This window comes from Colletotrichum aenigma (genome assembly GCF_013390185.1).
Source record: "Colletotrichum aenigma strain Cg56 chromosome Unknown KSG_Cg56_contig08, whole genome shotgun sequence".
NCBI classification, from domain to species: Eukaryota; Fungi; Ascomycota; class Sordariomycetes; order Glomerellales; family Glomerellaceae; genus Colletotrichum; species Colletotrichum aenigma.
Window position 1 is genome coordinate 763998 of NW_023500914.1, and position 26014 is coordinate 790011.

At 51.3% G+C, this 26014-nt stretch overlaps 5 protein-coding genes across 5 annotated transcripts; 2 read left to right on the top strand and 3 right to left on the bottom strand.

Moving 5' to 3' along the window:
* Positions 1–570: 570 nt before the first annotated feature.
* CNOT6 (CCR4-NOT transcription complex subunit 6) lies at positions 571–2218 on the top strand (the record flags this gene model as incomplete). The annotated part of the gene is made up of 2 exons (XM_037327018.1): positions 571–1100; positions 1156–2218. 2 exons carry the CDS (start codon positions 571–573, stop codon positions 2216–2218), a joined length of 1593 nt encoding a protein of 530 aa, XP_037174304.1.
* A 153-nt stretch (positions 2219–2371) lies between these two features.
* On the bottom strand, positions 2372–3719 carry rtcA (RNA 3'-terminal phosphate cyclase; the record flags this gene model as incomplete). The annotated part of the gene is made up of 2 exons (XM_037327019.1): positions 2372–3462; positions 3560–3719. 2 exons carry the CDS (start codon positions 3717–3719, stop codon positions 2372–2374), a joined length of 1251 nt encoding a protein of 416 aa, XP_037174303.1.
* Positions 3720–13874: 10155 nt separating this feature from the next.
* ustQ-3 (Tyrosinase ustQ) lies at positions 13875–14980 on the top strand (the record flags this gene model as incomplete). Its single annotated transcript, XM_037327020.1, has 3 exons — positions 13875–14126; positions 14178–14600; positions 14660–14980. 3 exons carry the CDS (start codon positions 13875–13877, stop codon positions 14978–14980), a joined length of 996 nt encoding a protein of 331 aa, XP_037174029.1.
* A 2328-nt stretch (positions 14981–17308) lies between these two features.
* CGCA056_v011775 (uncharacterized protein) lies at positions 17309–17653 on the bottom strand (the record flags this gene model as incomplete). Its single annotated transcript, XM_037327021.1, has 2 exons — positions 17309–17546; positions 17595–17653. 2 exons carry the CDS (start codon positions 17651–17653, stop codon positions 17309–17311), a joined length of 297 nt encoding a protein of 98 aa, XP_037174302.1.
* Positions 17654–24144: 6491 nt separating this feature from the next.
* On the bottom strand, positions 24145–24504 carry CGCA056_v011776 (uncharacterized protein; the record flags this gene model as incomplete). The annotated part of the gene is made up of 2 exons (XM_037327022.1): positions 24145–24208; positions 24257–24504. The coding sequence occupies 2 exons, from the start codon at positions 24502–24504 to the stop codon at positions 24145–24147; spliced, it is 312 nt and encodes a 103-aa protein (XP_037174301.1).
* Positions 24505–26014: the final 1510 nt, after the last annotated feature.

Here is a 26014-nt window from a genome sequence, read left to right on the forward strand (position 1 = left end):
TTGGACAGCGTTGCTCAACTTTGAAAAAGGCCAGGGACAGAGCTGGTTGCTGGCATCGTGTCGTGCATTTGGTGCCCCGCGTGTTGTAGCGGATGGACCCTTGAAGCTGCATGTGGGGGTTCAGGGTTGTTCACTGTCCATGTTCTTCGATTCGATACAGAGTACCCCGCTAACCGTATCCGGAGAGCTCCGGTCGAGTTAGGACGCGCGGTAGCGTGTTCATCAGGCTGCCGCAGATGTAAACAAGCGTTAAGGCTTCAAAGAGCACATCAATTGAACACTGAGCAGTTCAACCTCAATAACCAAATTGCGACAGGCGCCCCCTCGGCAAGTTTGGAGCTGCTCGGAGCTTAGGTCGGAGATCGTGTGATCGCAGTCCCCTGTGGAACCTAATCCCGGCCGCCGAACGCGTTGAGCCCCCACTTGCGTCACGACGCGCCTGGCCGTGTTCCACTCCTGCCGGTGGCGGGCGGGCGCTGCGCTGGGGGTAAGCTTCACTTAGACCTCTCCTTGCGCACAATTTCGTTTCTGTCCACTTCCTCCTAATCTTTCCCTTTGCCATTCTTCGAGATGTCCGACGAACCTAGTCTCCCGAGTCTCCCACCCTCCCTTAGCTGGAACGCGCAAACGGAGCGTTTCAGCAGCAAACCCAATAACCCAAAGAAGCGCAGGTACGACCTCAAGAGCCATTCGGCCGCGCCGCCGTCATGGTCCAACTCGAGCGATCCCGCCGTCTTCTCCAGCGACGATGACCCGGGCCTGGACAACTACATCGAGGGGAGACGCAAGAAGCGGTATATTGGATCATGGTACCAACAGCAGCCTGCCGCATCATCCGACTCAGCCACGGGGGAGCCGCGGCCGGCGCTGAGGGACAAGAGGGCGTTCAAGCGCGACATGGATTCTGGTGTTTGGATGGGCAGCGACAGCACCGACGGGGACGACACGATGATGCCCGAGCTGCCGACGCAGGCGCGGTTGCCTCAGCTGAATGCCGCCCCCGCACCGGTTCGTCGCAATGTGGTTCCTCAGGAAGAGGTGGAGGCGCGGGAGAAGATTCAGAGATTCGTGGACGCAGGGGAGGAAAAGATTGATCTCTCGTGAGTCACTGTTAGCGACCGAATGGCAGGCGATGCGTACTAACCCCTCCGGCAGAATGATGGGTCTCAAATCGCTTTCTGACGCGACTGTCCGGATATTGTCTGAGTTCTCTTGTATCCCCGTTGTCGCCGAAGGAGTACCTTTTGAACACAAGGATCCTTCTTTGGAACTTTATCTCTATCGCAATCCCCTGCAAAGACTCCCTGGTGCCATCTTTGACCTGGAGCACCTGACGGTATTGTCTCTTCGCGGATGTAGGCTGAGAGAGCTTCCTCCGGCGATTGGCAAGATGCGCAAGCTCAAGACTCTCAACCTGGCCCAGAACCTGCTCAGATACTTGCCTGCTGAGCTGCTCGACCTGATGGCTGCGCCGTCGTCTCTCGTGGAGCTGCTCCTCCAAGGCAACCACTTCTTTCAGAACGCTGATCTTCCCCGTCTTAGTGACATGGACAACCTTACTGCTGAAGATCCTGAGGGCAAGAGTCTGCTGGAAGCCTGGCGAGAAGGATTCAGCGGCACTGCTGGCAGATTCTTCGCGCGGTCTCCCGTCCACTACCTGGACACCTCGGGATTCTCGCACTCGGACTTCCGCCTCGACCCCGAGGCGGTGATGGTGCCGATTGACAGGCCGGAGGGTGATGGCGCCTCCCTCGTCACACCTCCCTCGTCGGCCCCGTATCATTCCAAATCAGCTGGCAGAAGCGTCATGAGCGCGCAGGGAAGCCGTGTGCCCAGTTTGATGGAGCTGGCTCTCCGCAGCGCCTACAAGACGTCGAACCTCGAGGAGTTGCCCGACTACATTCCCGAGATGCCTAAGCTTCAGGGCCTGCTGGGGCGTGCCGCCGATCAGAAAGAGGTCGGCGGCCAGACGTGTTGCGCTTGCAAGAAGCCGTTCGTGGCGCCGACCGTCCAGTGGCTGGAGTGGTGGCAGGTCTGCTTGGTCGAGAGCAGACAGAGGGAAGGCAACCACTTCCTTCGGTCGCGACCTTGGACCGATCTGCTCGAGGAGAACGATGGTGCGGTGCCGTTTTTGAGAAGAGGGTGCTCGTGGAAGTGCGGACCCGCTGAGATTCGGGAAGGACAGTGGTCGATTCGACCGGTCGAGGATGCCGCGTAAGGGCGTGGCTGAGAGCCCCTTGGCGGGGTTTCAGTGCGGAAGACGAATGCGCGTATGTCACGGTTCAAAAGGCCAGGAGTTGGGGAAGGACAATTCGAATTTATTGTAATCTTTGTGGGTATAGGTAACGGCGTTTTCTGATTAGCCAGTTCTTTAACTGAAGCTCGTTCCAACACCTTCGCATATCTCGCCTTTGTTGTACCACTTCAACCCTGGCAGGAACTCAGAAGCAACCCACCTCGCCGTCTGCGAATGCATGCTTCCCTGTCCGAAGGGTTTCTCGGTCCTATCCCGCCTCAGTCTGTCCCCAAGATCCAACTCCGCCACGTTCTGCTGTAACGTCTCCGCGCCGCCGCCCTCCGCCACGGGGCTTCGCGAGAACGACGTGCGGCCCTCGGCGAGCGCCTGGAAGATGACGAGCTGGTCTTGGAGGAACTCGTCGCAGACTGAACCCTTGACTGACAGCTCCTTGGCCAGGTCTCTGACTACTGTCCGCGAGACCAGCGACGCGACGCTTTCTTTTTGCTTCCCCTTCTTCGGCGTGGACATGAGTATGTCGCGGCCCCAGCGGAGCCCCGTGGCGGAGCGGGCGACAAGCAGCACGTAGATGCGCGCATCATGGCCCGAGTCCTCTACGATCTTGAAGGCTACCTCTGCCGTGGGGACCTGGGCTGTGATGTCTTTTGTCAGGGCGTTTTGGAGGTCTGAGTGCATGTGCGAGGGGACGACCATGGAGACGTCTACATGGCGGACTTCAAAGTCATGCTCTGGTGGTGGGATGAGTGGTTGTAGTCTCTGGCCCCGCTTGATGGGATGGATTGTTAGGCATATTGAGCCTCTACTCTGTGGTCCAAGACTCCAGCCGCGTTTCTTGAGATTCCTTTCGATGGCGATGCCGAAGACGTCTTGGAGCCTGGGGAGGAGGACTTGGTCGAGGTATTCGTAGCTTAATGACATGCCCACGTTTGTACCACCTGTTATTTCAAGCTCCACGGGTGTTGGCTCATCCTCGCGGTCCGCGGCGTAGAGGAGGAAGGGAAGGATTGCCTGGAGGATCAGCAAGGTGCTGGCAGCGCCCGTGTCAGCGGCGATCTTGATCCATCTGCTCTTCCCATCCAGGGCACCGGCTGGCGGGATCCGTGGGGTGAAGACGAGGGTGCTACTCCCGACCTCCAGGCCCTCCACGTCGGCCTCGGTGGCTTCAGCCAGCCATCTTATCGCGGTGACGTGCTGCGCTTTCAGACCTGAAGGGGGACGTAAGCCGAGGGACTTTGGGTTGCCTTTTCGGGGCAGTGCTTTCACTCAATGAAGGAGTGAATGGGGAAGTTGGAAAGCACTTACCACCGCCTCTGCCGCCTGAACGGGAAGGTCTGTTGCCCCGGACGTTGGTGATCTTGACAGGTTGTGAGGTTACAGCGGCGAGAGCTACGGCGACTCGGACAAGCTGGCCGCCGCCTTCACCTGTCCTGCCATCGATCTCGATGGGCTTTGACGAGGCCATTCGGATGTGCTGGGTCGTAAAATAACTCGAGTCCGTCTCCGGCACTTCGGTGTCTTCGTGCAGTTGCTAAACCCCGAGTGGGTGATTGGTGTAAGTCGGACGCTGACTCGGCGTGAGATGGTAATGTCTAGGGCGTCGGAGGTGCCGGCAGCGAGTATGACAAATTATGTCATGCGGCTGAATCTGCCGGAAGATTCTCAACTCAATGCAGAAGTTTTCTTCGTGATGAATCAGAATTGTTCCTGGCTGAAATACGATTTCTATTTGAGAACCGCGATGGCTGGGATGTTAAGGAAGGACCGTGCTTGTGCTGCCTGCCATATTGAGTCACTCGCCGGAATGACCAGCGGCCTCGCTAACCTGGTTTACTCCTTCACTACGCTCAGTGGTATCAACGAAGATGGATGTGAATCAAAATCGTCAGTCATAGACCTAATTGGAGTTTAACCGGTTGCCTATTTGCACAGGAGCAGGCGCAGTGGTGAGGATCATGCCTCGGATCCATCGTCAAGTTGTTGGCGTGTCCTTACTGAGCTGCGCCCCCCAAGGATAACGCGGTGGTATGACTTGGGCGATTCGTCAGCTTGATGGTATTCATAAGAACCCCGTCCCCATTCTTCAGGAAGTCCCATGGGATATCAGTCTTCTCGATTGAAGAAGATTAAGTGGCGTTCTCCAAAAGGGTGCCTGCAGCTCCAGGTTATTCGGTTTAGCCGCACGTTTGCGACCTTGTTCGATGTCCACCCGCAAACAGAGTTCACGTCCCGGGCGGGCCATCCCGATGCCTTTTTCGCTCTCGGACCCCCAATTTCAACGACATCCCCTTTTTCTCTTCCTTCTCCCCTGTTTTGTTTAACCCTCTTATTTTCTTTTGGCTGCATCCTGGAAATTTTATCTGGTGATGTCTTCATCTCGGAGGTCTCCGGTCGCATGCATACCACCTTCGCGCAGTGCCGAGACATCCCAACAGGCTGGCCATCCACTCAACAGCAGCGGGCAGGCCAATCACACGGCCGATGACAGTCACCAAAAATCAGGGTCCTGCAGAGCAGACGCCTGATTGCAGTGCACTGCCAGCGATCTCCAGCACCCTCCGAGGCCTAGATTGCGATGATCATCAAAGCCGCCACAGCACCGCCTCTCGGATTTCGGAAGAATGGCTTCCATTCGGCCTCGACCACGGCGAAAATGCAACTTCGGCCAGTCTTGACGCCGGGAAGCACGCCGGCATGCTTGCATCTGGCGATAAGGGCCGATGTTGTGTAAAGAGGCGAATTCGAAAGCAAAGTCTTAAGTTGAGGCTTTGCTATGAAAGGGGCGTCTATGGCAGTCCCACGAGAGACTTTGTGTAAGGTGCCTCGACCAGACGATAGGACGACGCGTATCTCCAGGCTGCATGGCATACGCCAGTCATCCAGGCAGGCTACCCCGACTTCCGAGAAAACAATACTGGTCAATCAACGAATTATGAACGACGCGAAGCCTCACGGGTTGACTCAACAACGTGTGGTTCATTGTTGCCTCCGGCCAACGCCTCGTGTAAGGCGATCATATATGTTACCCGGTATGCCTCAGATGTCACAAGGGTCGTGGCTTGCTCATACAGGAGAACCACAGTCTATTGCATTACGGATAAGCCAACGGCAAAAGAAAACAGTCTGATCCAGATATAAAACAGGCGCCCCGGACCACCCTTCGAAAACCAATTTCAAGGACGCCTTCCCTTTGTCTTTCTGTTCTTCTATACATAAACCATCCTACGTTATGATTTTCGAGGAAATCTATTTTTTTTGTAGATGTTTTCGAAGAAGTATTTCACCCCTGGGGGACTGTTCTATGAGGAATGAATCACCGTCGCTGTGTAGTGCAGCAGGAAGGATGTGATGAAAGAAGTTGTACATGAGGTGCGTATTACACACGAGGTGTTGTTGAACCAGTGTTCTCACACGTGCTCCTTCAGTCAACGTTAGCAAGAACCGCTATGAATCCTTCGGAAGAGTCTGCTTACACAACGAAGCAAAGAAGTGTTTGGTCGTCAATCAAAGTATGGTTGACTATCGATAACTGCCAGAGCCATAGTATGATGAGGAGCCTCCCTGGCCACCATTCATATGGCTATAGTACAGTGACGATCCTTGGCCACCGCTCGTTGAGGCATAGTACGACGAAGACTGCTGGCCACCACTGCTATGGGGATGATATGCCGAAGAGCTATTGCCATAGTATGAGGAGGATGTTTGGCCACCGCCGTTGTAGTTGTTGTGGCTGTAGTGGCCATGCTTTGAACCGCCGCCGTAACTCTCGTCGTCGGAGCCGTCGATATTAAGTTGTGGGGCATAGGCCACCGGCCTGGAAGAAGTTTGTGAAGTGTAACCAGGCAAGTTGGAGGCGGCTTGAATCACCCGGTCATGGCTTGGTCGCCGAGGATCCGGAGGGGCCACGCCAGTATGTCCCATGGCATAGTCTCTCTTCTTCCGAGACTCTGATGCGTATTTTTGGTTGAAATCATCTGTGCCACTGAGCATGGTTAGCTCGTAGCCCATGGATTTGTCGAGGCGCCTTCTTACCTGTCCGGGAAGCTTCCTGCGTTGGAGTGCGTTGACCACGAAGGCCCGCTGGCCGCATACGAGGTCGAAGAGGCGGCGGTTGGCTTAGACCTGGGAGCCTTGTGGTGGCTGTCTCTGGTCTTCTTGTCTCTACGCTCAGACATTGTGCTGATTTTACCGTTGGTTTGTTTTCAATATTGTTGTTTCGTTTCGTTCTCGAAGAGAAGTGGATGGGGTGGGAGGTTGTCGAAGGAGGTCGGATGCTTTTCGAAGATATATTTCTCGACTCGGACACGGGCTGCTCGGGGTAGGAGGGGTTAGAGTCGAAGCCTGAGAGGTCAGTCATAAAGAGACGAGAAAACAGCTAACAAGCTTAGGCCAGGACTCGAGTCACAATCCAAGAAGCTTCAGGCAACAAGGAGCCCAGGACTGACTAGTCCTAGTCGCCCTGGCCGACAACTGTGCGCTAAGCAGAGGGTGCAGCTGCGCAGCTTTCTCTACTTTCTTGGGTGTACGTGGATGGATGCCTGCACAGCACAGACGACGACACGCGCCATTGCGCGAATGGACCTAAGCGCCGCCTCACGGAGGCCGGGTCGAAGTGGATCTAGTCAAGGCCGTCGGCTGTCTCATCGCTCAGTCAAACCAGCCCATCGGGGACCTTGTTCGACCGTTGTCCAGCTTATGGACAAGGGAAACCCAGTCATGATGAGCCAGCGACGAGATGAGACTCCCCTAACGCGGTGGTTCGCATCGAGCAACGAGCGTGGTTCGCATGGCCGCCTACGAACGTTCTGGGCCCTAGCTGAAGTCACTTGCCGATGACCTGTCATCCTTTCGCAGTGATGGAGAGGTCCTGGGCAGGATGCTTTTAGTCACCAAAGAGGAAGTGTAAGGAAAGGGAATAGCTTGGTCAGAGCCTAGAGGGCAGAGCAAGGCGAGAGGGCCAGCTCAAGCCTGCGCCTTGGGGGCCGCGCCACGGGCAATGGCCCCCAAAAGCGCCTCACAGAGGCTGATGCCGCTCCGCCCCCAGCGAGGTGACTGGATTCAGGCCTCGGTGGACTGTCAGGGGAGATGGAGAATGGACGGCGGTGAAAAGCCTGACGAGGAGCCCACGACGGAGAGAGTGGCGGCGCTCTTGGGGTGGCAAATCTCTCTGTTTACGAGATTGCGCGGGAGGAGGATGAGTCGGTTTCTTTATGCTTGCTGGGCTGTGGAAAAGTCCCGCGCATGGAGAGGAGTGGAGGTCGGCAGCGTCATGAGACACGTGCGTGTGACCATGATCGCAGTGTGCAGCACTGCGGAAGCAAGAAGCGCATGGCCGGTCGTGGTACGGAGAACATCAACGAGGGATTAGGGGGCAAGGAAGGTGAAAGCTCGAGGAACACGCCGGCAAGGTTGAATCGACCTCTTCCCGCAAGATGGAGGGCATTCGTGCCGAGAGGGCATGTCTCGGAGGGTACCCCTCCTCTCGCTGCACCTCTCCCAAATTGTGCAGCAGGATGACGCCCCCCGATTTCCAGCCACCCACCCATCTTACCTTGGGCTTATCGACAGGCGAACTGGGTGTGGCTGGGCGAGCATGTCTCTTGGCTGAAATTGGCCCAGAGAGCCTTGCAAAGGCACAGTCGTTTGCTTCGGCTGATAACCGATCAATTAACGCAATCTGGGAAATTTCCGCATGTCTGGATGATTGGCGACTCTGCGGAGGCACGTGTGCAACGGACCCCCTGAAGATTGTGCCATTGAAGACCAGGCTGCGTTGTTGGGATCCCACACAATTGAGGTGTGGATGCGGCCTGCCACCCCGCAGCACGTTGCTTTTTCTGCGAACACTGACGTGGGCTCCCGACGAACACCGAATGGCGTCATTCTTCACATTGCCTTGCATAAAAGTCCACACGTGGTCGGTCTCCTTAAACTGAACAGATGCAATGGCGTTCATTATCATAAGCTTTCCTGCGTTCAGTGATATAAGTAGCTTCTCATTAACTTCATTCGATAATCTCCAGACTCATGGTTCTGCAGCGCGATGAGACTATGCAGCGCAACCAGGATCTGTTCCATCGTCCATGTCGTCTGTTATTTGTAATTGAGTTGGGTACGGATATGATGGTCTAGGTGACGATGTCCTGACACCAAACATCTCATCGACCGGTCGCAATTGCAACGTATCCTTGACTTGCCGTAAACGACGACTTTCTGTTGAAGATGAAGTCGCGTAACTCATATTTCCCCCTACTGTTGCCGACCATACCTCGTATTTCAACAGCCAGTTGTATACTTCGGGAACTACTGCCTCCGTGAATGCGTGGGCTTCGTCTCGTGTTTGCCTGTTTGGGGTTCATCAGCATATCGAACTTATCCAACAATGGGCAGCTTACGTAGCTAGGAAACCATATCCCCCATATCCGCCATATCCGCCCCATGAGCCATATTCAGTAATACATGAGGAGGTGTTGTAGGCATTGCGTGCCTTCAAGTTGCCGAGAAAATGGTCCCGCGCGACGTCTAACAGCTTGATTCCTGATGAAGTTGACCACCATGGCTCCATTGGGCTAGCTATTGGAAGTGCAACGCGCTGGACTTGAAAAACCTTCTTGATCTGCTCGATTGTAGCTCTGAAAGGCACAAGATAAGCATGTCCAACAATGTTGGAGCCCACAACATGCCCATAGACATCGAACGTTTTGCGGTCAACTATGATGGATCCGCATTCGCCAGGCTCAATAACTAGCACCGGTGTCAGAACTAGGGCATTTTTAAATGGTGACGAAGGGGATGGATTCGATGAAAACCTTTTTGTGAATCCATTACGACGATCCACACCTTGCACATGTCTTTCCCAGGAGTTGATCCCAGGTAATATACACCATCTATCAGAGTCCCATACCTTTGGCCCTGGACAGCGGATATCATGATGACCGGCGTCGTGTGTATGCGTGGACTGTCGGCTGCTTCTTTCAGGATGACCTTTTCACCGTCCACACTTATCTCATTTTGGCGTCTTGGTAGTAGAGAGAGTTCATGCAGACTGAAGACCGCCCAGTCCAGAAAGGGGCTTGAGGGAGGGAGAGGAGTGAGAGATGTAGTGCGGCTACCAGATTCCCATTGCAGCAAGTCCCCCTCCAGTTGCCTTGTGATCCTTGGTCCACCGATCGATATCCCAACTGTCTATTCTGGGAAGTATTGATGCGCTGCTCTAGGCTGGAAACGATTTCCGTGACGTTCTCGCTCTCTTTGGTCTTAGAAACCTCGCTGTGGTCTTCGCCGCCATCACTATCACCGTCACAAGACCAGATATCGGAATCATCATCGTCATCTTCCTCAATTTCGAATGTCGTACGCTCACCTTCAGGATCGCTATCTTCGCCGTCATCACTGTCAATATTGGTGTAGTTGTTGTCGGAATTTTGTACTTCGACTGCAGCCTCTATCATGTTTCCATGGCTTTCTTGCGGTAAGATATCCTGGAAAAGATGCTCGACGGTGAGTAACTGTGTGATGCCGTTAAGTTCCAATGTCAGACCGACAGTTGCACTAAGTGTCCCGCATTCAACCCAGGCTCCACACCAGGTACTGGAAAGTTTACCAGCAGTAGAATTCGTGACCATGACCCCTGTGTTGCGTATGATATTCAGGCCTTCCGTGTGGCAGAGCCAGAAGAAAGGTCTATCTCTTCGAGCCCCTTTGGGAGTCACTGGATTCGTAAATAGAGGGTAGTTTTTGCAATTAAGTGGCTTTAAGAATCCGTTATCGAACGTTCTCTTTAAGGACTTTCTTAAAGTCTTGGACGCGCTACAGACAACGATCGCAGGCTGGGCTGTGTCGGCAGCATATCCAACCATATAGGATCCGTACGTGATCGAATCAGCACGAGAGCTCAATTCTTTGTCGTCGACAGCTCTCTGGAGTCTTTCCTGGATGTATTTGGCTTTCTTGGCATAGTCTTCTTTCGTGAACGCGTCGCACTTTACTTCGAGCCCAACCCAGAACCTCGAATTCCGATGATCTGATAATGGGTATCCACGAGGAGTGAAGGGAGTGATTCCGCTAATTGCCGGAGTGGTGAAAGTCCCAGCCGTTATCTCTGAAGCCGTAGCTACATCGGAAGATAGAGGGAAGCTATTGTCTGGTGCAGAAACAGCGGTCTGTAGTGGTGGTAGATTGCTGCAAGGCTTTCGACGTGGGCATTGTGTGCTTGAAGATTGTTTAGGTGTCGGATGCAGACTGTCCTCGATCCGCGATACGAATCTTGCATCTTTCGAGTTGAAAAAACTTTGGGCCGTCGATGAAAGTTCTGAATCGCTGGTATTTTCCGGCGATCGGTCTCCGTCATTCGATCCGGAAGGTCTACCATAATCTCAGCATTAGTGATAGTCCAGCTGTCATACCCAGGAGAGGCCAATAAAAGTCACTTACGGAGTATCATCTGGGGACATTGAGAATATGTATAACGTGCCGCAGTGCTAGGGTGGTTAACTGGAACTGTTTAAAGATGATATCATCGTTTATGGGATACACTTGACGACACAGGAAATAACACATCAGTTACAAAGCGGGCCTGTAAGCTACTTCAATACAGCCGGCGGAATCAAATCATTGACTTTCAGGCCTAAGGCATCATTGCGTTAGTGTCCTGCGAGATGCCGGGGCTCATACGCAGCGACCATGCATGGAGTGCGGGCTGAGGTGCGGCTGGCTGGGGGCGTGAGAGTCAGCAGACCGCAACACACGAAAAATGGATTAACCCTTGCATTGTTTCTTTCATAATTCTCGGAGAAGATAAACCTCCCAGCAGCGCCATTTCGTCTTGGGTGTATCCACGAGTTAAACGTATATTGACTAAAGACGATTAGACCATGAAAAGGCTCACTTCGCTCGATAAGATTAACATCTCCCGTCATCTTTTCGGCAATCCCGAGAAGTTCCCCTCCTTCTTTACAGTGTACGACGAGTTTGCCAGTAAAGGTATCGGCGTGGCCATCAATATTGACCCTAACTCCGCGACTGGCACACTGTCTCATGAACATGTCCTCCGTGCTGTCGACAAATTGAAGGAGAACCCGTCAATCACAAGAAAAGATGCGTTCGAGAAAATGAGACAAGTCAATGGTCTTCGATCAGCATCGGATCCTTCAATCGCCAAGGTCCTTGATCTAGCTGTTCGATGTGTTATCATGGTTGATTGTGTAGCCAAGCAACACCATTCGTCAAGTTTCAAGATAGGAGATTACCGGCCTGCGTCTTGGGATATGGACGAGAAGTTTGTCGACTTCGTTACTCGTTCTTTTCCTGAAGTGAGCTCTATGACGGGGCAGGCAGCAAGTCACCTTTCCTCAGACATGTTTCCGTTAAAGGCATGGGAACTCAAGAGACTAGGAATTGAGTTTCGACGAACCAACAACTTGGCAGAGCACTTGCTCTTTGACGAGCGGAAGAATCATCTGTTCGTGTTTCACCAAGCTCAATTTCTAAAAGCGCATATTGCAAAACATTGTTATTCTCAGGACCCCTTTGACCTTACTTTTGGTGAGTCCCTGAAGAGGTAAGATACTTTCTGTATTGCAGTAGAATCTAGCGCTCAAATGTCTCTTAGCGGTACACTTCCACCACAGTTACTCGTTAAGACTCTCTACTCGATACAAGAAGTTCTTTTCGCAGCTCACGAAATCAAGTCTGGGAGGGTTCTTAAGAAATTGATCTCTCCACGTCATGGAAAATTTGACCCTGAATGCTATCAGTATGATGCACTTGACTTGGACGTGCAACCCCCAGAAGGATTCTCCTACATCTATTGGGGCAAACGATTGACTGCTCTGAGAGAGCTCTTTGATAAGAAGCCACCTCGGAACCGGCTTGAGAAATGGCTGCAGAGACAACTCAGCAAAAGGAATGCTTTGCTAGTAGCATTAGTGGCCTTGCTGATCTCAATCGTGGTCGGAATCATCAGCATTGGCCTTTCGGCGGTCCAGGTATGGATTGCCTGGATGGCTTGGAAACACCCGAAGCAGTAAATAATCTGCTCAGCGTTGTAAATTTGTCGTTGAGCAACTTCCTTGGTCATTGTGAAAGGCCTGTTGAGTCATGCGTACCTACCTTTGTCATCAATCATGCCTAGTGTCACTTCGATTTCGACTTCGATCTTGCTGGAAATGCTCAGATTATTGCACCAAGGCTGACAATTCCATCCGGTTTCATAGATGCGATATTACAAGACACTTAGAAAACTCTTATAATCAAGTGAAAACGAACCACGTGGGTACGCTGCCGTTATCACCTATGCCACTTCAACCCCTCAATTATCCGCCATAACCGATAATTCAGGGCTCGGGCGTTTTCGTAAACACTCCATACGTAGTATAGGAGGCGAAATTACGAAACGCATTAATTTTGAAGCTACCTATCTACTGGCTCACTCGGCTGACAGTCTGGAGAGAGGTTGTGAGCCGGGGGTGGCAGTTGAAAGCTTTCGCGTTATCATTTGGGCCTAGATTTACACATACTTACCCGGTAAACAATGAAGGCTAGCTATGAAAACATTCCCAGTAGATCTAATTACCATACATTTTCTCGATTTCGATGCCCGCGGGAAGAAACTGCTTCTGAAGAAAGCTGGGCACCACAATTTTGATCTTCTTCGTTAACGAGAAAGTTGAAACGGAATTTTGATCTCAAATAGAAGACTAGGCAGGACGCCTGGCATTGGCGCTCTTCAAGATTCGCGATTATCCGTCCCTGTCCCATGTCAAAACATGCATGGACGGTGGCTTAGGAGCCCCATACTTGAGCACGGCAGAGCCGCGAAGAAGTAGATGGCAACCCCACACAACCAACCATCTGCGGGAGTGCCGCGAGCAAGGGGGTTACGAACGCCCCCAACTGCCGATCACCTCTTCATTTAGAAACGGAAAAGTCAAAGTGGAAATTTCTTACCTTATTATTCAATGGCTTGAAGACAGGCTGCGCGTCCAGCGGAGCAACACTTTCTAGCGCGCTTTGAATGAGGCTGAAGCAGAGTCTAGTCCTCGCTTCTTAACGAGTTAAACTGGCTATTAGTTATCACAGCCGAAAGAACGGGAAACATCAATCAAAATAATCGAACGGGAATATTCTATAGCATGCAAATTTGGCAGCAGCCTCTTCTACGACTTCTCCCCTTTTGTCTCTCTCCGGTTACCCTATGAGCTCTATTTCGATTACCTGAATGCTGGCGATTGTTGCAGGGATAGAATCACTCACCTTGATCATGATGACTAGAACTAGAACGTGCAAGCAGATCTTGCGAGATGAATCCAGGACGAATTAGCGTACTTGAAAAAGGGGTTGAGCTGACGAAGTTGAGCCTCGGCTGAACGCGTGTCGTGAACGGGATGTGGAAACCAAGTTCCGCACCAGGGGGCGTTGCAGAGCATCCCAATTTTGGAATATCATCTTTGGCCCTCTGGATGGCGATAAAACCTCTTGATGCGAACCACGCAGAAATTTCTTTCTTCCCATATCCAAATCCTTTCCACCGTTCGTTGCACTCATCTTTACACCGTCATTATCGTGTTTGTGCTTGTTTTGTTTGAGTATTTCCCTTTTCAAGACATTCGTTCACTGCACGATGAAGACCCCTGTCATATCTCGGCTAGCCTTCTTGGCGTTTGGTACAGTCGTTACCGCAGCCACTTGCGATTCTCCTGTTCAGCGGAAGAACTTTACATCTCTGTCGAACGAAGAAAAGTTGGCCTGGATTGATGCTGAGAAGTGCCTCACTACCCACGATGCGGTTTTTGGGCTACTCGATGCCGCCACAACTCTTTGGGACGAGCAGCAGTACCTGCATTTGACCATGTCAAACTACATTCATGGAGTGGTTAGTATCTCCAAACGACACAAAAAGGCTCATCAATCTAACCGAGAAAAGGGACAATTTCTGCCTTGGCATCGCTACTATGTGAAGCTGCATGAGTACCTCTTACAGACTTACTGCGACTACACTGGTGGAATGCCTTACTGGGACTTGCAAGTTGACGCTGACAACGTCACCCAGTCTGCTGTATGGGACTTGGTTTACGGCGTTGGCGGTGACGGCAATTCTTCCGAGAGCAATGTTGTGACGGATGGTCCTTTCGCCTACACGGAATTCCATGTCGGAGCTTACTCCTTCAACACCGTCATCCCCAAGGCTGCAACATATTACTTGAATCGTTCTATCAGCGAATCTATCTTCCAGCTGGCAAGTCAATCCAGCGTAGATGAGTGCAACGAGGCAGAAGTATATGAGGACTACTGGGATTGCCTAGGGCAGGCTCCCCACTCAGCTGGCCATGCAGGTACCGGTGGCGTTGTGAGTAGCTTCTTAGAGATCGTTACCCATGGTCTGGGCATTGCTAACTTGCTCCATAGATGCAAGATCCTGTCTTATCCCCTGGAGACCCCATTTTCTTCTTGCACCACAACAACCTGGATCGTCTCTGGTGGGAGTGGCAGTCGATGAATTTGACCGCCCGACTCACAGATGTCAGTGGCCAGAACACCCCGTCCGACTCATTCAACCTCCAGAACAACTGGGAAGCGCCGGGCGCCAACTTCACGGACTACAGCGGCGACCCTGCCAATGTCACAACTTTGACCCATGTTCTGTCCCTGTATGAGATGCTTCCCAACGTCACTGTAGGCGACGTGATGGATATCGGCGGAGATGTTATCTGTGCGGAGTACGTTTAAGTTGGTTGTGAGGTACCCAGACCCATCGGGAAGTTGTGCCTTGGAATCATGGGAAATCGAGGCAGGAGCTTTCAACGAGGAGGCTATAAGGAAGCTATCTTAAAAGTGTTGGCCTATAAGATGCCATGTAGGCCAACTAAAAATTCTCGAGACTCATGTAATCGATGCTTTTCCATTGGCACCTTCATAATTCAAATAAGTCGCTAGGGAGGGAGGAACATGTGCGTTGTTATTATGTCAAAAGCAACCCGATGAGTAGCGGATCTGTGTACACACGCGAGCTGCGTGCTCCCAATGACCACACACGCTGCAAACACCGTACTACAGGAGACCTCCGCGCTAAGAGGGGCCCTCGCAAATTGGATATCTTCAAATGCGAATGCGACGTCCTGGCATTTACAAATTGCCGGCATGATTCATAAGAAGCGGGTGGCATGAGCCATCCAACCCAATCCCTGGTTTTCCGTGGGTTAAGTTGTGTCCGAACATCTCGGGTCAACGCCAGCGAACCCTAGTTCCGCGCTGCTCCTTGATGTATATGGAACCCGATCCTGGCAAAGAGCCGCGACAGCCGCGCAATCGGATTCATAATAATTTTCCATTTGGATTCTTAATTTCTTATTGAAGCACCTGGGCGTATCAATCTGCGTAGGATCAATCAGGTATGTCAGGTCATTTTCAACCGAAGGCATAGACTGTGGAATAATCAGCATCAAATTCGCCGCTTCCATCGGCACAACTGATCTATTCTTTTCTCTTCATAAAAGACCACAATGTTCCGCTATGGTCAACTCCTGCAGCTTGTCTCTGGAGAAACGTGGAATCTTTGGTGCACAAGCTCGATAACGTCACGTCCTGGCGACTGGCATGCGCAAGTGAAACGCAATTGGCCGCGATCTCTACAAGGGCTCAAAAGCGTCTCATAAATCCAACGTGAAGGAAATCACTTTTGAAATCTAATATTCCGCGCTGTCTTGTGATCTGGCCTCCGTTCCACCTACAACCCTTACTACCTTACGTTGAGGTAACTACCAGGGAGATGACCCGCTCTATCGTGAGGGAACCTAGATTAAGAGGGCGTGCCGCTGTACATGAGAATTCATGTTATAAACGTCAACGCAGGCTCTCCCTTTAAAGGCATAGCTGTCGACTATTGGTCCGCCAGTGCTAGGGGCTCTTACTCGAGCATACACCAAGGCGGGCTTGGAGACAACTTGGCTACTCGATCTCCAAGCTGATGATTAGAACGGAGTTGTCAGGTTTCAGGCCATTATTCCCGCGCATTGCAGCGGAAGAACACACAATGGTCTTCTAGTTGCTCACAGCCTTGACCAAATCGCCGACTGACACTATTACTGGTGGCAGCAGTATCCCACAAGTTAGGCAAAGATTTTATGACCAAGCTTCTGTTGATGAGATTGAGGCTTTTGAGATATATATGAAGAGCTCCTAAAGATGGACAAGAACGACGAGAACAACGTCATCATTGTTCAGGAAGCTCTTGTAACGGGCATCAATCTTATGGCGATCTACGTGTTGCTAGGCGAGTCAGTTGTTAGCGAGATATTTGCGCGGGTCTCACCCGGAATTATCCTGAGGCGCGCGAAGTTAATTCTGCCTTGAAGCAAAAGAAAAGACTCTAAGATCGGGAATGAAGTTCTTAAGATGATCGACCTGCGCTCTTTTGATGTAGGGCTACCTCCGCTACCCAGCGCCTACAGTAGTATTTCATTAATCTCGGGTCCAGGCAGTGCCGCCTCAACTTCAACCGCATGGAATTATCTTTTAGCACTATATCGTTCGGTCGATTGCCCTTTTCAAAAATATAGATAATGTTGAACCCACATGGGACCAGGCATTATGTCCCTGATGCAAGTGAATATACAACCATGCCTATTCATAGACACTTTTGGAAGTTCCACAAAACCAGCAACCTTTGAGCAAGCAATTTTACAGAAATAGCTGTTGCAGTTCAGTCTCATGATCTTAGTATTGATTGCCATCAGTGAGATACGAGATAAATCCAATGAGAAAATTGCTAATGATACACACACAAACTGACCCAAACACGATAGCAGTACAGAAATCCAGAAATCCAGAAATCCAAGTGCAGCAAATCCAAAGACAATTCCCCAGAAAAACACCAACAAGAGACAGCCAGCCCGGCTTAAATCAAAGAGGTCCTACGTAGAATACATGCGCCACTGAGGTGAATGACTGCAACCAGATAGAAAACCCGGGTACAGTGAGACCAAGGCTTCAGAGAAAGTTTTCTCCAGCTTCCAACCAATCAACTCATATAACCTGTTCCTCTTCTTTTTGGACTCGTCACTCGTCATTGTTCCGACTAGACGTGTCCTTGTGGGAGCTAGCTTTCATTGGCAACAGCAAGCCGTCAATCTTGTCTTTCAGATCGTTCTTATGGGCACGCCTGCCTTCTCTGTCATGAAGCCTTTGGCGATTCTCCTCCTCACGCTTCCGATCGTTAACGAAAGCAGCGGTATTTCTGTCGTATTGACCGGATTGATGGGTTCTGGCATTTTGTTCATGTTGCGTTCCGCACCAACTGCAAACTTTAGTCTCGGCAAATAGATGAAGATCACATCAGCCTCACCTCCCAGCATAAGCTTGAACGTCATTGTCATGAACGGTCTGAGTTTGCCTTGTGCTCATTGTGATTTGATGAAAGTGAATTCGATTTGTGGCAGTGAAGCTTTGGGGTAGTGTGGTAGAAACCGTTTCTTGATACAGATGGAATAGGTTTGAGGATAATGAGTTCAACATTCTCTAGAGCGTCTTCACAATTGAATGATAGATATACGCAGTGCTAAAGGTGAAATGCTTCTACCTGATGAAGAAAGCTCTGACCCCATAGCCTGCTCAGCCTACCGATTTACCTGCTGCCTCAATTCAAAGTACGGTAAACGAAGCGACGTTGATGACAGGTCAAAAAGCAAGGCCGGATTACATCTGGCATCGTGTGGATATGGTATAGTTTCAATTCAGGGGCCCAGCCGGGAATCCTAGCCGCCGGTGTGCATTCGTGCTTGGGTTCCCGGTAGCCGGGTCGTGCGTCTGGAAATCAGCTCCATGGAAACCCTGGTCTGCTAGGGTGTGTCCACGATGAAGAGCGGGATAGAATGACGATTCTGGGTGCTAAACGGTAGCCTGGCTGTGTAGGTAGGCTAGGTCGGCGATGTCAGTCCAGCAGCTTCACTTATGAAAGGTCAAAACACTGTCTGAGGTCGGCGAGGCAGACTGCGAGTAGCATCAGCTTGTACGGCGATCTTCTCAAGTACGGACGTAAGTCAGGAAGCTGATACTGGTGCCCTGCTTCGTGTGGAATAAGACCAGTTGGCAGGCGATGTAGAGGCAGTGCTCCTCACCGACCGACGAGCGGTGCTGGAAACTTGACTGCCTGCTCGTCCCCCCGTCAGACCGCCCCATGCATATCTCGTTTGAACACAGGCGTGCCCTTGCAATCGACCGTTACATCATCTTATCACTTTTGTTTGGGGATCTCGTGGGCATCGAGGGCGTTTCGATTCGGGTCGTACTGCGTAGGCATCAGCAACCTTGCGCGGGCCCGGCGCAAAGAATGGTCCGCGGGGGCTAGCAAGGCAGTGACGTTACTTGGAGCAGTCAACTCAATGCCGAGAGCGTAGAAGAACGAGGGAACGGAGTCGCCGAAATAAAATCTGGGAAACCTGGCTCAAAGCTGGGGTTCCGACCCCAACGGCCCAGGTCGTTTCAGCGCCGAGTAAGCTCTTGGGGGCCCTTCCCTAATTATCTGATCCCGGTAGCGGGGTGATCACGGCAGGCTTGAAGATTGATCTGTGTGATATGTCCCGTGCACTGCATTCCTCTCTGTGATGGGACCCGATTTTCGACCCCTGTTGTTGGTGCTTGGGACAAGGGTGCTTGTTTGTAAGGCCTGTTGTCCAAAGTCCGAGGTCACATCGGGGACATTCCTTCAGCCTTTTCGTATGGCATGATTTCTTCAAGTTGTCAGTGTCTGGTGTTCGTCGAACGTTGAAAGTCCAGGAAGGGAAATCAGAAATAAGCATGGGTGTCTGTCATTCAAGTAGGAACAGCCAGATCAGGCTGAGATCTCGACTCATCTGGTACCGCGCCCCAGAAGGGCCAGGATCTTTCGCGACCTACACAACCTGGATCCGTAATGGGCGCAGAAACACCTTCGGCCGCAGTTGGTAAGGAAACAAAATCTCCAGCCGCTCTGGCCGCTGGAAACCAATCTTCAGGTATGGCTCGTGGCGTCCATCCATCTACCGTCAGCTTCTGTAAACGGTGAACCGAGCTGATACTTGCATGCATGTTTGCAAGATGTCAGTCTTAATCGGGTTCCATCAGTGTAACACGAGCAGCACGCGAGCGGGGATTATTGGCCGTTGGATGTTGGCCCCGACACCATCACCACCACCCGTTTTATCGCCTTCTACGATACTCAAACCAAGCAGAAATACGCCATTGATTTCAAAAGTCTGGTCGGGCCGAGACTCCTGAGAGAGATTGAATCTTTATGAGTACAAGAACCCCGAAAGCCTGAAAAAGCGGCCGCCCATTTGATGATCTTGTACAAAGAGGGACCGATGCACTGTAAGCTCTTTCCCTACCCGAGATTGCAGTGGACCAGATTGCAGGATTCAATATTAACCACGTGCAGCTTGGCCATGCGGTCTCAGGTGATGCACATGGCCCAGCCAGCGGCACAGCGTCGCGCCCGCCAAGTTCCCTTGTCTCTCTTTCCAACAAGCGAATTGATATCCCCGTCCCGAGCCATGCCTCCGCATGTTTCACCCCCGAAAGCCCGATTGTTCACCGCCGGGAATAGCTAAATGAGATTGCCCGGTCCCAAGCCCACGGATCACGTTGATCAAGAATAGATCTGGGCCATCATTACGGATTTTAGTCAATAGTACTGGACCTCCGTGTGCTTTTTGCGCCGGAGTTCCGAGCCAAAGCTGCCGAACACTGACTTTGTTTGACTTAATTGCGTGATTCGAGGAGCCGCCGCGCCGAACTGCAAACATTGAATCCATGTGCCCCGTTTACACCACCGCCAGGCGGCAAGGTGGCCGGCTGTCATCGCAGAAGGCTGCAGCTGAAGTCTTAAAATGGCAGGTGAGACGTTGCGCAAGGATCAGAATCCTGGAAGAGCCTTGTCAGTGGGTTTCTTGAGGAGCGTCCTTTCACTTACAACGTGTGAACATGACGTTACCTCTAAACTTGACGAACCCGGGTACTAGGACTTCCGTCGTTTTCCAATTTATTTTCAGTGGATTGACGTCTGCATTCATCAACGCAAAAGGGGGCGGCGGTAACCTCTCCGCACATGGCATCGCAAAAGGCTTGCAAGGTATTTGCGGCAGCCTTCCTCTTTTCGTCGATCACTTGCTCTGGGGTGGCGTGACATGCAAGCCTCCTGTAGCTTCTCTGTCTCTCTTCGACATACTCTCTGATGTACGTTGATGGTTGCCACACTGCCGTGTCAGAAAATGCCGTCTTCTCCGTAGGTTCACATCCCTGAGATAATCTGCGCGCAGGCTTAGAAGGGCTGAACATCGAGGGGGTTAACAGGCCTACTCACATGGCTGAACCGCGATTGACCACCATTGAAACATGGCTTGATGTCTTGGCTGTACACTGATAGCTGGCAATTCGATGTTTGGGTTGCAACATCTTCAGCTTGGAGTGGTGGATGGCTGATATTTGGGGGCCCAAGGCCAGTTTCCTGGAGCTCACATTTGTTAGTAGACACCCAAACGATTTATTATGTGGAATAGCCAGGCGGCAGTGTGAGTGTCGCTCTTTGTACTGATTTGATATTTTTCTGGTGAGGCCGCTGAGGGACAACGGCTCTCACCCTTTTGCCATCGGAGATGCGAGTCTGCCTAACCTCTCATCTCGTGAGTTATGACGAAAGTCATCGTGGCCGATGCATCCGCACATATGTTTACTCATTCGTCATTTCAGTACCCCTTATGTGCTGGACCTACCGTTGCAAGGTGACAAGGATGCAGGCTCACCGTCTTGTGGCTCTGCTGCCACTGTGTTCTGGTGGATGCAGTGCTATCCATCAAATATGATGGGGCTGCACGCATCACACTAAGACGTCGACTAGTAAGGCAACCTTTGTAGCAGAGAGCCCAACGGTGAAATGAAAGTAACCTGTGACCTCTGATGCTAACAATCGGGACTTGTCTCAGTTCGAGTTCCCCTCTGCATGATGCCCTCGCCCCCCCTCAGAACACCCTAGGCTGACTAGTCATGGGCTGAATTTCTGCAGGACTTCTCAAAGACGGCTAGCTTCCTGAAGGGCATACCATACGTCGTACTTCATTGTGGCTGGCGCACATGAGAGACACCCTGAAAGTTGGGCTCTTCTGCATGGCGCCGGAGAGAAAGCCCACATCCCTGCCCAAACGAAGCCTGGAAACATCCATTGGATGTATGTCTCTTCCCCGCTCACAGGTTCTCTGGCAGTTGATCTCAAGTACTGGGAACATAGCCGCAGCAAGTAGAAGAACGCTAAAGATTCCTTACCAAAAGCGGGCTCAAAGCCGTCGAGTTGCAAGAGATACCCGCTGTATAGACCACGAGAGGGTAGCTTTAGTTGCACACACCCCATGGCACACACAATGAGGCACACTGAGCCGAGAATTTGCCTGCTCACTTGATCACAATGACAATTTCTTGTAGACTCGGCCGGCACTCCCTGCTCCAAGATGAGGCTAGCCTGCGTACAATTCTCTGGATAGGAGCCGGCCACGTTGGGCCTCTAGGGCGGAGCTTCACTAGCAGCAATTCCCGACAACATACAACTCACACATACGGGGCCCACTTCCCAACTTTTGGTGCCTGGTATGGTTCTATGGGAGCCTGGCTGTGTTGTTCTCGGCGTAGCGAGAGAGTGAGTCGTTGCGTGAATACCCAGGTGCGAAGGTATGTGCATCCGAGGGAGACTTCCGTATATATGGCAACACCTCTACATCAATACTTAGCACGATAACACATTGAACGAATCATCTTTCTGGAGGCTTGTACGGCTGCGCCAGGTCGCGCGGATGAGACATGCATCGACGGAGGTTTGTGGCTGGTATACCAAACCTGGGCAGGGATTGCTATACGGTGTCTGTGCAACTCAATTGGGTCCTGGGGGCAAACTGGATATCCATCAAAGGCTTTAGTAAGCAGAATTGTGTATTTATTAAGTAACTTACAAAAGGAATGTACGTACATGCGACGAAGTCAGTAGTTGTGTGAAGAAAGACGCGGTGGTTGCAATGGGAGTAGTTACAGCACAATTGGGCTTCCCGTAGAAAGTCTAAGAAGACGTCAAACTAACATAGGCCCATTTCAACATGAATAAACTCGATTGACAAGGTCATATAGCCTGGGCCATGGAATCTACTTTTGGTTAGATGGGTAGTCTAATGTTCTCAACTACAGAAACAACCTAGGGTATGCGTAGATGTTTCATGCTAGCCCCTTTGTGTCAACTGGGCGAGAATTCGTGCGTTATGGTTCAACGATATGGTGCTTTGGTTGAATGTGTTGAAGCCGGATTCAAGCAAAAGTTATAGCAAAGGGTTGGAGCGTAGTCAGGTTACGCAAGGCCTAAATCTTCCGAAACAACTACATTAAACCGACAATATCTATGGATGCGTGATATTTGATGTTTCCGCCGTCTTTAATTTGCCTTTAAGTCCCGATATCCCGTATAGTAGGCCACAAATAGTGATGATTCCATCAAAGTGATGATTTACGCATAGCAGATATGATATTTGATAATTGGACTTCAGGAGCTTGTGAAATCGATACGCACGCTCTATACCACAGGTCTCCCAGACAAATGATCATGGATTCGCGAGCAAGTCTGGTATGCTAACTACCACAATGAACGTCAGACATGGCATTGCGTCTAATCCTAGTGTAGGAGTCCGCGATAGTGGAGACCGAAGATCGCACTAAATAGACGACCCGTCACTAGTACGATTACAACGCACGGGACCGGGAGGTAGGAAACTTTGAATTGACGGCAACTTCAGTGGAAAGTGGAATGCTGTTTAGCGCTTTGGCCGGCACTTGGTAGGGGTTGCGTCAGGGTCTGACCAGGAACTGGTTCCTATGGGCGACAGCGGCTTTCTGCAGCTCCTTAATATAGCCTCGCATACACAAGACGTCAAAGTGATTGGCAAAAGTTTCTTGTGAGTGATCACATGATCAATCCGTCAAGCCAGACGCCCGCGAACAGGAGGGGAAGGGTGCCATGGCACGTTGTGTCTCATGGGATGCAACTTAACAGACGTGTTGGCGTTGCCTTCTCTTGACCCCTCAATTCCTACAGACCACAATCTGCATGCCGACCAACACACTTATGGTGTTGTCGTACGAGTAGGAAACCCTCAGCCTGTCAGTCGAGATGGTCTAAGCAACTGAAGCTATCTCCAGGGGTCTTGTGTGGACCCGTGAGGTCTCGGCGCGCGTGATGGCCCATCGTGAACATCGGGAAAAATTGACGACCTAACCAATGAAAAGAGCAGTGATATATGGACAACGGAGCCGCTAGTCACTAAGGACGAGTCAAAGTTGTCAGGGCGGGAACAGGGTTCAACAAATGCTCGCCTCACCTTGCTACTCCACCTCATTGGCCAGGTAGCCGTGGTATGACCACAAGCTAGGAAGTAAGATAATGGGACTGATCAATAATCTAGCTTGAAAAGCACCAGGGTGAAGTCTATTCGCCGGGTCGAAAAGGAGTCGGCATGGTGTTTTGATATAGAGGGCTATTCGTAGTGCATGTTCGTTTACTGATCATAATGGAAGGTCGCTCGCGGTCTGATAACTCACTAGCGCCCACTCTCCTTTTCACAGCATTTTAATCTTGACATCAACTCAGATGCTTGACCAGAATGATTTTAGGTATGCAATATTACGACTTTTCGACTGCACTGACCGACAACTACTAGTACAGCTCTCCTCAAAATGCCAAACAAAAACTTTTCACGCCGCCGGGGGTAAGACAACAACAGAAACCAGGTTTTCCTTCCTCAATGTAGGTGACGTCGAAATGCTATGATGAGTGAGTTCATGGCTCATGCCATGCCATATCCTATATTCTCCCATACCCCCTTCTTTATTCTTTACTTTTGACGATGGCTGGACTTTGAGTGTTTCTTCTTTTTCTTCTTCTCATCATGATTTGGACTGCGACTTCAGTTAGAGAGCCTCCAAGATGCTGGAAGAAACTCATACCTGCTAGGTCTGTTGACATAAGTCGACATCGATCTTTCGGATCTCCCTGGGAGATTTTGCAAGTTCAATTGTATTGGGTCACGGCCGCGGGGATCTTCTTGAGCTGGTACGATATCAAAGTTGGCCCCAGGTGGATTCCAAGCGCCCATGTGCCTGAAATCCTGGGATGACGGGGTTCCGACTGTGAAAGCTGTGGAGGCCGACTGCATGCTCGACGAATAGTACGCGCCGGGAATCGCATCACCCATGGCGGGGTCAGGCTGTGCGGTGCTGAAATCGTTCCCGCTCCCTCCATAAGGCTGAGAAGGCAAAGTTGCATTCCAGTCCATGTGCTGCTGTGCCGCCGGCTGATACCAATATCCATCGGGCTGGCCAGCTGCTGCGTTCTGCGGGGATGAATGGGGGTTGCCAGTCTGTGCGTGGCCCATACCAAAGTGGTGCGATGAAGAATGACAAGGTATGGGCTGTGGCGGCGAGTTCGCCATTTGCTGGGCGTCGTAAGGTTGGTGGGGGTAAGACATGGAACCTCGATTATTCTGGCCCGAAGTGCCTTTCTGCTGTTGGAGATCGGCAAGTGTGCGCTTTGAGCTACTCGAGACTATGTCTGTCTTTGTTTCAACGTCAAGAGAAAAATGACTTTGCTCATCGAAAAGACTTCAGGGGCGAGACAGCGAGGAGAACTGTATTAATACCTTTGGAGGATGTCCTCGAAACATCGTCTTAGGGACAACAGGCGTTTACTACCAGCGGCCTCTTAACTGTCGTCGGGGAATGGGCGATTCGGATCACACTTCACAATCATCATCATAGCGTTGGGCGCGATTTGTTACAAAGATGAAAGCCCTACGGGATCGTTGGGCACGAACAAATGCTTGGAATAGGCACAAAATTCGGATTGCCCTATCATGGGCAGCCTCAAAAACACGGCGTCGTCTGCTAGCTGCTGCTGCCTAGAGTCCTAGAGGAGGTGTGGGCTCACTCAAAGCTGCCTTCTCGCGTTCTTCAGATAGCTGAAAATTCATGAGCAAAACAACTGATGCAGACTAAAGATGGTTCGCCCAAGAGCCTCCGTTTCCGGGAAGGTCAAGGCTAGTAGGATCTCTTGCTAACGCATCTCACAGTTTTCAACTTGAACCGAACACGGATGCACATGGCCGAGGCCGCTCCGAATTCGATGACCATCGCGCTGTATCACAGCTGAAGGACCTATTCGGATAACAAGACAGGGGGTTGCCATCCCGCCGAGGCATACGTACCCCATGGAATCACAGGCCTCGACGCAGAGATGCATTTTGGTTCGTTCATTGGCCAATTCTCAGTAGCCTTGCTTCCAGACGTGCAGAGTGGCTCTGAAGGATCTTCAGGATGTAGCCCATTGAAACAGAACTTGCAGATGCCGTTTCTCAGTCGGCCATTGTTGGCTTCTTTTCGAGCAGAAAGGCCAGAGTGTGATTACGACACCATGTTCTGATTTGGGACTGGGTGGCATCACAGTCTCAATGCGGCCTGTAAGCGCATGTGTGCTCTTCCAGAACAGTGGTCTCCAAGCCCAGATCATCCTTCGTGCGTCAAAATGGTCACGGCAACCCCGAAAATCAAACAGCCACAACAGCAATTGCAACAAGGCGGTGAGGCCAAGACCAGCCCTGCTTGATGCCTGAACTAAATCGGGGTTCATAGTTGACTCTTAGACACAGGAAAGCGAAGAATTAAACGCTTTGGAAACCTAACCAATTTCCTTACTTCATGTGGACGTTT